This window comes from Eurypyga helias, unplaced genomic scaffold (assembly GCF_000690775.1).
Source record: "Eurypyga helias isolate BGI_N326 unplaced genomic scaffold, ASM69077v1 scaffold397, whole genome shotgun sequence".
Lineage (NCBI taxonomy): Eukaryota > Metazoa > Chordata > Aves > Eurypygiformes > Eurypygidae > Eurypyga > Eurypyga helias.
In genome coordinates, this window is record NW_010263413.1 from 1 (window position 1) to 9,504 (window position 9,504).

Here is a 9,504-nt window from a genome sequence, read left to right on the forward strand (position 1 = left end):
GCCCCTGCCCGCCCGCCTGGAGACTTGGCCGACTTCACGCCCAGCAGGCCCTGGAGCGCGGGTGGGCGCAACTAGTGCCTTAATTGTGTGGAGAGAAATGCCGACTGCCGAGCCCTGGGAGCGAGCTGCTTGGTTGGCGTGTCTCCTTTTCTTTAGTATTTATGTGCTTGTTCTGGTGGTAGAAGACCTGAAGGGCTCCTCTGTCAATGTGCCCGCCTGGAGACTTGGCCGACTTCACGCCCAGCAGGCCCTGGAGCGCGGGTGGGCGCAACTAGTGCCTTAATTGTGTGGAGAGAAATGCCGACTGCCGAGCCCTGGGAGCGAGCTGCTTGGTTGGCGTGTCTCCTTTTCTTTAGTATTTATGTGCTTGTTCTGGTGGTAGAAGACCTGAAGGGCTCCTCTGTCAATGTGTTCTTCCACTGCATGGGGGGAGATTATGGTTTTCCTGCTTGTCACCAGCTTAATTTCTGTGTTAATATGTCTAAATCTCTTTCTGGGAATGTGACATCATGGGGTTTGAGATACAAGGCTGAGGAATTGGGCAGTAAGACCGTGGCATATGGTGCTGAGCAGGGCAGTGGTGACGAGGAGATTGTGTTGGGCAGATTGTGAAGATAAGATGATGCATTTAGAGCTGACATAAAATGAAAAGAACCGGATTCGCTATGCCTGTGGATAGAAAGGGGATTTGGTCCAAGCCCACCGAGAAGTCATTTCCATGAGCCTTTTGACAGTGTACATGGTTGAGTGGCACTCATGGGAGTATTTTATAGAGAGTATTCCCGTAAGAATTGTGCTGTGTTTTGTTTTACTTTCCGCACCCTGACAGCTACATGCATGTCCTACTGCTGTCCTCCAAACCATTGGAGGTGATGTGGGGATGGCAATTAACTTCCTAAAGGTTATTCTGTGAGGTCTAAACCTTCTAGCCTGCTTTTCAGGTACACTTTTGAATGATCTGGTAGTGTAACATCCTTCTATTACTGTTGCTGCCTTTTTGAGGCATTTTTTTTTTAGTTGTAGATGAGAAGCTCCACTAGAATAATATGGTAAATGGAACTGTTGGTTTCTTGGTAGCCTTAAAGATCCTACCGTTTGAGAAAGTGTAGGGTTTTTTGCAGTTTACTACCCAGTGAAAGAATTTCTATTTACTTATGGTTGATCTAAAGAACATCTGACTTCCTTACTCTGCAAATCAAACCTGGGGAAACTTTCATTTAGTAAATTGCATTCAAAGCACCTTATTTTTTAATTTAAAAAGAAATAATAATTTTTCTGTTTACTGACACTGGCAATGTCACTTGCAGTAAGTCAAGCAACAACTGACTCATGTGCCACATGTACGCTAAGGGAAGTGCATCAGACCTGGCTCCCTACATAGATTTTTACTGAATTTAAATGTATGAAGACTCTGTCGTAGGAAATGCTGGAAGCCTCTATCAAAAGTGCCCTTTTGTTTCAGGACTGTTTAGCTTCAGTGCTCATAAAAGCACTGAACATGACAAGTGCTAAAAAGCAATGGCTGTTTTGTACTTGCTGGAGAACTCGGTGATCTTGCTTTCTTTCCTTTGAATCAGGAGTGTACCTGTATTTCACAGTTTCTGTTTTAGAAATTACTTTTTTTTTTCCTTGTCATTTCCCCTAAAGCACCAGCTTCGAGCCAACGTGTCATATGCAGCACTGCCTAATGACCTTCGAGAGATGCTTCAGCGGAGGCTTGGAGACCTGGAACGCCAGCTCCTGAGCAAAGTGGCTGAGCTTGAAGATGAAAAGTCTCTGCTTCATAATGAGACATCGGCCCATCGGCAGAAGACTGAGACAGCCTTGAATGCATTGCTAGAAAGAGGGAAAAGGTAATCTGCACAGAATCTAAACGCTTCCCCCTGCTGAATAATTTTGTTTACTCCCTTCTTCTGGTGCTGTAGTCTAAATGTGGGCCTTGAGGGAAAGGTAGTTAAGGTGCTGGACTAAATGGTAGGTGACAGTGCAAATTCTTGGATTCCCTTTTTCCTTTTGTCACAGGTTTCCTGCTTGACAGGCCTCTGCATGGCTTTGCCTGCCTGTCTCCTGATTTGGCATGCGTGGGTGGTTAGGATGAAACTCTTAGTGTTTGTGATATGGAAAGATACATAAGGAGGAAAGTGGAAAGAGGAAGGAGTATGACATTGGTGTCAGGTGAATACCTAGATGATGTCAAGCACACATCTAAGTGGAGCTGCCTTTCTTTATTTGGACTGAAAATCATTGTACAACCGCCTTTGATGTAATGAATGGCATTTTATACCAAGACCATTTCCTGCTGCTTTGGAAGTATTGCTGGTGGGCTGTGCTTTTGTGGCTGGGTATGACTTTGGGTAACTGCAGTTACCCAGAATCATGTCCTATCTCAAGTATATAGCCTTTAGGGTTTACAGTAGATGACACATGGTGCTACTGGGAGACACTCTTTTAATCCTAGTCATGTATGCAGATACTTAGATTAATTATTACTGAGGTCTCTATGCTGAGTAGAGTCTGTTTATTTGAATTACAAATGCCCGTGGAAATGAGCTCAAGAACTGAACTAACTGTATCGACTATATATGCCTAGAGTGGACTGTGTAGGACTAGAGTACCAGTAAATGTCACTGCCCAGTCTTTAAATGATTTTCCAAGGTGATTAGGCTCTCTGCTTAAAAGCAGGTTAATGGACATGCTTTTAAAATGTTGCAAACATATGTACCTCATGAATTTTAAAATGCAACCTAATGGATTTGTCTGTGTAATATTGCATCTGTTTTTTTTAAAGTGGGAAGGAGGAAGAAGAGAACTTCTCCTGGCTCTGTCATTTAGTATTTCCTGAGAGCCAAGATAAAGCCTAAACTAGAAGTTCTGGAGAATTAGTGGCCTGATAATGTCTTATGTGGCAAGTATTGCTAGTCCTTATCTCTGGAAGATGTGACTCATCTCAGCAAGTCATCAGAAAGAAAGGGAGTGGTGGGAGAACAAGAATGTGTAATTTAGTTAGGATAAAAATAGCCGGTTCCCACCTTTATTTTTTTGTGTGAAGAGAGAGGGCTGCCTTAAGTCTCCAGGGAAGTGAAGAATTTGGGCCAGGAACCAAGACACCGTCTTTCAGTTGTGTAATTTGTTCTCTATTACAGTGCAGCTTAGCTCTTCTGTGCCTTTGGTTCTTCTGTCAAATCAAAGTGAGGGTAATAATGCTCTAAGAAATTAATAATTTTATAGATTAAATATAGACAATATTTGAAGTGATCTGACCTCTTTTGAAAGGGATTTTTATTGTGCTTTTATTTTAAATACCGTATTGTGGTGCATCAATTCCTGACAACTAACTGGAGTGTCATAAGCTCCTTGTTGCTCTGAGACTAAAAAAATGAAGGAAAAAACTAACCTCATAAGGTGACACTATGAACTTTGGAATTTCTTTAGCCTGTAGTTGTGACATCTGTCTTTAGTAATCTGTGAGGCAGAAGAGTTTGAAGTTTGTACAACTGTTGTGATTCCCAAAGTCTTCTGGTAATTCCTTCACCAGCTGTCTCCATCAACAGCAGTAGATGGTGCTTTACAAAGCAGGAGTGGGTGGAGGAATGATCCTGCAACTAACAGTGCCTGGACTTGTGATTCCTATCTTTGCTGGAGACCTGAACAGATCACTTGCTCTGTCTAAATCTATTTTCTTCATCTCTAAAAGGGAATAACAATATTTCTTGCCCATCCTGTCCAAAACCAATTCACTTCAGGAAAGGGATTTTCCTATCCTGTGCAGGTGCCCAGAACAGGAGGATCATCTTATTTAAACTTGTGAATGTTTTCAAGTCAAGATAACAAACTGAAAAATATAAAAAAGATAAATAGTTTGTTCTTTTCCAAACCATTATTGTTTCCTTAAGTTCTTTCACAGAGTGACTAATGCTCTTAATGGAGTATGCTTCTTTTTTTATGAGATTGGTTGTACCAGCCTAGTGGAGGTTGCTCAACATGAGCCCGAAGACCCTCGGGGATTTTTTTTTTTTCTTCAGGTTTTGGTCTGTAAGTATCTCAAGACAGATGCAAGCATCAGACAAGCTTTTTCTTCCACCCCCTCCTTCTCTGAAAAATGCAGTCAAAACACTTCAGTTGCTTCTGAGAGTGGGAACTGAGAGTGGCAATGGCTTAAAAAATTACGTAGGAGAACTGTGGCAAGCTTTTGTGAGAACAGCTCTTCGTTTGGACTGGAGTGTGAAGTTTGGCAAGGGGGTTGCCTTTGTTTCAGGAATGCGAGTAAAGGAAACGAGTGGAACTTGGAAGAACAGGTTGCTAAAAGGTTGAGGGTGACACTCTACTACCCCACTCTACTGGGGTTTTATTTTGTGGCACAAGGTGGGATTTCCTCCTCAGTATTTAATTCTAGAAAATTACTTGTTAGCAGCTGCATCAGGAGAGTAACCATGTCATAGAGTATTGCAATAGAAAGTTTTGGTCTTGAGTTCTCAATTTCATGAACATCTTTCTGGAATACCTCTCTGTTTTTTATCACATCTTTTAGAAAAAGCTAACAAATTCTGCTTTTATATGACAATAAATGTCTAATGCTTTCATAGTTCATAGCTTTATATTGCATTTTTCTTTGGGTTGCTTCGAACTTCAGCTTTATGTTTTTGTACAGATCTCCTCCTGATTTGTCTATGGGACAGAAATCAGTGCTACTGCATTTAACTCCTTCTGGAATATGTCAGCTTTTTCTTATTCCAGATTGGCCATCCAAAATGACAGCAGCAACCTCCTCCTTGACCTGCTGTCTAACACGGGGATGCTGCTGCTAGCTCCCTGTGTAGCAGTACTAGGAAAAGAAATACTGGTTTTGAAGCACTGTAGTGCCTTAATAATGAGCATACGAGAGGATCCATGTGTAGTAAGAGTAAATATCTTTCAAAACAGTTTGAATTGTTTGAAACAGGCATGCCTCCAGCCATGAACTAAGCAATGAAGGAAGAAAATATTTAACAGCCTCTCATTAGTTGTCTGCCATGTATTCTTTTGCTCTAAATGAGCAAGAGAATAAACCAAGTAATTAGCATTATATGTATGAAATCTAGTTGTATTTTTCTGTGCTGCAAAATCAACATTCAGTAATACTACGTTAATAATTTTTTGTGTATCTCTCTAAAGTGATTAATATTCCAAAGATTTTCAGTATCAATTATATTGTTTCTTAACCTGAATTACAAAGGCATTGTTTTGTTTAATGTTAAAGGTTTTTCTTCCTCAATGTCATTCTAGGTAACAGTGCATTTAAGTCGCCTGATGAATTCAAAGTCTCCCTTCCCCTTCGCACAAACTACTTATATGGGAAGATCAAGAAGACTCTGCCAGAGCTGTATGCTTTTACTGTGTGCTTGTGGTTGAGATCAAGTGCCTCTCCTGGAATTGGCACTCCGTTCTCCTATGCTGTTCCTGGGCAGGCTAATGAAATTGTCCTCATAGAGTGGGGGAATAATCCAATTGAACTGCTAATTAATGATAAGGTGAGAATTGACTGACTGTTCTTTATTGTCTGCATAATTAGAATAAGACTTGAACCCTTGGTACCTCTCTAGCAACTCTGATTCTCTCAGAGAGAAGCCAGCTCTGGGACTCTGAGATGTTTGTGTCTACTTGTCTGTTGTTGTCCATCTGTTGCAATTTTCATAAAAGTACTCAAAATGAAGTCGGATGGTACATAGATTTGAGACAAAGCAGCGTGCCCTCTCCATGTGGACACAGTTATGATGTCCTCTAAATTTACAAGCAGATCTTGGCTTTTTTTTATGAAACAGGAGCAGTATTTGAAGCCACACTATTGCAAAACCTGAGAGATCTAAGCCTGTTGTGGTATTTCTGTCTTTCTCATCCTAGAAGTTCAGATATGTTAAAATGAATTTTGCAGAAGAGGGCAAAAGACATGTAATTGTGGCAGGTTTTGTTGTGCTTAGTGACTAACATCAGTTCAGCTAAATTTTTTTCACACTTTAGGTACGAAAAGCAAGGATTGTCTCGCACTACTTCATACTGCTGGTGGTTTCTGATAAGCTTCAGCATGAGGCTTGAGGAAAACCGGACCTGTTGAAGCTTGGCATTAAGCCAGATTATAAATACTTCCTTTCTCCCCACCTTCAATTAGGTTTCCTAGTAACTTGCTGCTCTCTGAGGGCATCGGGTGTTTACAGATCTACAACACAACTGAGGTGGTTCAGTCGTGTGGGTAGTTAAGGACTTTTAACAGTCCTATCATCCTCCCAAATCAATAGAAAAGAAAAGCCAATTATTTTTAATAGTTTGTGGAAGAGAAGGAAACTTGAGTCTGCTTCTCTTTAGCTATAACTTTTTCTTTTCACTATTACATCAGTTCTATTAATGTTCTGTGAGGCTTTACTTCCACATCACCGCCGCTCCATAGCCCACTGCGTTTGTCTTTATGTTGACTTGAGTAAGTTTTCAGATCAAATTCTTAAAGGAGCATAATTCCTCTTTATTTTGGAGCCCTATATAGTGGTTCCATCAAGTTTTACTGGAAACAGGCAGGTCCGTTTCTCAGAGTTGTTACTGCAAATGGTCCAGGCAAACCTCAGATTTTAAGAGGAGCTTGCAGATGAGCACTGGATGGAAAGATGGGACTGAGCACTGAGATTTAAACAAAAAATGCCACAGATTAATGTGCAGGAGCAGGAGACTGATGGCAGTTTAGACTCTGGTACTTGTGACACTTGATTCCAGATGAAACGAAGGCTACTTCTAGAACAGAAAGCACAGCTGTATTCCTGAATACAGGAGAGAAGGGGCAAGGTAGACATATGTGGACTAACTTCTGTCTCTGTGGCTCTTGCTTCTGAGGAAAAAATGAATGCTGTCCCTTTTTAAATGTTGTGCTTGAGCTGGTAGACTTGGTCTGCAATGCACGTTATTTTTTGGTTTTTGTAGGTTGCCCAGCTCCCACTCTTCATCAGTGATGGAAAATGGCATCATATCTGTATAACGTGGACAACCAGAGATGGAATGTGGGAGGCTTTTCAGGATGGAGAGAAGCTTGGCACTGGGGAGAATCTTGCTCCTTGGCACCCAATTAAACCTGGAGGTGTCTTGATCCTGGGTCAGGAACAGGTGAGTGAATGAACAGCGTGTTCCAGGGCTTAAAAATCCAAATCAAAACTCCCGAAGCAAACAGCAGCTGTGAGAATTTCTTTGGTAAACACTTGGTGCTGTTGCATACACAGTATCAGAAAGATTAAAACAAAGCAACAAATACTTAATGCAATCACACATTGGTATATTTTGTTTCATTCATTAAATATTCAGAATATTCATGTTGCAGCTATTCCTATTCCCACTCTTAATGCTACAGTGTGCAACTTCGTCAGTGATCTGAATAATGCCTTAAACAAAATCCTTTGAGCTGCTGGTTTTTCCCCTTCCTTTCCTCTTTATCCTAAGACCAGTAAAAATGTTAGTCCTTGAGCCCCAGAACAGATGAAGGAAAGTGTGTGAATGGGGGTGAGGGGACCAAGAGCTGTGGGCACTGGAGGGCTTGTGGGTGTATCAGGATCTCTTATAATTGGCCTGCTACAGAGCACTCCCTCCAGACTGAATTCTGCAGCTTTTCAGGTATGTTGCACACTTTAGAATAATGGAGTTATTCAGAATTTCATGTCTGCTTTAAATCTGTGAGTGAAGTCAAAGGGATGAACTCTAAATCAGACATTTGATTTTTTGTTAAAGAATTAGGTAAGTAATTAGTTTGAATTAAGTTTATTAAGTTTGAATATTAGTGCTACCAACAGAAAGCACTCATGAGGTTGAGGACAGGCCCTTTTTGAATATTGAGGGGGGAAAAATAAATAAAACCCGCAGGATTTTGAATCTTGCTCTTCTAGTTAACATCTCACTAAGCTATTGCTTATTAATTGTATTGCTCTTATCTTCACATTCTTTCTCTTTGTATAATTACACCTATACTCTGAAAAAATTGTAATGAGGAGCAGGAAATGGCCTTTCTCTAGGATTCCCAGGTTCTCAATGAGGCAATGGAAAAACTAATTTTGTCCTGATTTTGGTAGATACTTGTCCATGGCGTGACAGAATGGCAAACTCAGAATCCAAATACCTTCTGCATAGCGATGCTCCAGCTCACTGTTAAGTGGCTGGCAGCTTTTCTGTAACATTCCCATCACTTTCCTGTACCGTGCTTGGCTCTGTCCTCTGCTGTCCGTTTCCTGGTAGTGTGATCCCATAAAAGGTGATTAAATAGTGGATGGAGCAAGCAAATGCTTTTAGACTTACGTGGTAGCGGTTTGAGCTAGTAACGGTTCAACCAGAAGAAGCCTGTGCATTTGGATCCAAAGACTGCATCCTATCGACCTGCAGGCAATCGGGCAAGGGCTGCAGTTACAGTTTAATTACTCCAAAAGCTTTATGGCTATAATCTTACGCATCTGTGCAGTTCTTGCTGAAGTTGCCTTGCGCCAAGTTTGGAAAATGGTTCCTAAATTAGCCTCAATATTTAAAGCTGCCTTCCTGCCCTACTGCTTTGGGACAGGGTTACTTATGTATAGCCTTTGTGTGGTGGTACACAGGCACTACTGTTTGCTTTGAATTGTTTTGATACGTTTCTGATGGGAGCTTTTTACTGTTCACAGAACATCTTGTTCAAAGTAGCCCTTCTAGAAACTTGTTTGTCTCTGGTCTAGCTCTGAGCCTCCTTCAAGCTCTGTGTCTGGGGGGAGGGTCTTCACGTTTGAAGAAGAAAATGCTGAAATAACCTTCTCATCTAATCCTAACTCTTGTGTGCCTAAAGGACACAGTAGGAGGAAGATTTGATGCAACTCAAGCCTTCGTTGGGGAGATGAGCCAGTTCAATATATGGGACAGGGTCTTAAAAGCTGAAGACATCATGAATATTGCTAACTGCTCTACCAACATGCCTGGCAACATCATACCCTGGGTTGATAACAACGTTGATGTGTTTGGAGGTGCTACTAAATGGCCTGTGGAGACATGTGAAGAGCGAGCTGCAATTGTTTCCCATTCAAGTGCCCCTTTTCGTAGGACAATCTTCTGTGCAATCTAAAGCACTTATTTTTCTCTCTGCCCTTCCCCAGTCTTAACTCCGCAAAAGAATTAAATTGAGTAAACTGCCTTGGTGCAAAGATAGCTGCTAGTTTAGGGCACTGAGCCTGACAGTGAAAGAAGCACTTCTTGGCTAGAGCTGCCCTTGCTTTCTTATGGTCTGATCCAAAACTACACTTAGGCCTGCAGCAGCCTTTTGGTTAGGCCCGAGTTTAGTACATCAGTCCTTCTGGCAGGGAGGGAGAGCAGCCATGCACATGTTAACTATAGTTCCTTCTGACAATGTGCAGTGCTCACAAGGCACTGAGATTAACGGGCTAAATGTGAATCTTTCCTTCCAGTCTGCCGTCTCCCCTTTGAATCGAAGCCATTCTTTTTTAGCCCTTTCTAAAGAAATCATGTAATCCTTACACTACAGTGGTT

General features: G+C 41.5%; 1 protein-coding gene across 1 annotated transcript; it reads left to right on the plus strand.

Moving 5' to 3' along the window:
- Positions 1-1,647: 1,647 nt before the first annotated feature.
- On the plus strand, positions 1,648-9,082 carry NPTX2 (neuronal pentraxin II; the record flags this gene model as incomplete). The annotated part of the gene is made up of 5 exons (XM_010156008.1): positions 1,648-1,853; positions 4,296-4,306; positions 5,263-5,507; positions 6,940-7,119; positions 8,810-9,082. Coding segments are annotated over 5 exons (915 nt in total), but the record flags the coding sequence as incomplete, so codon positions are not given.
- Between the last annotated feature and the right edge of the window lie 422 nt (positions 9,083-9,504).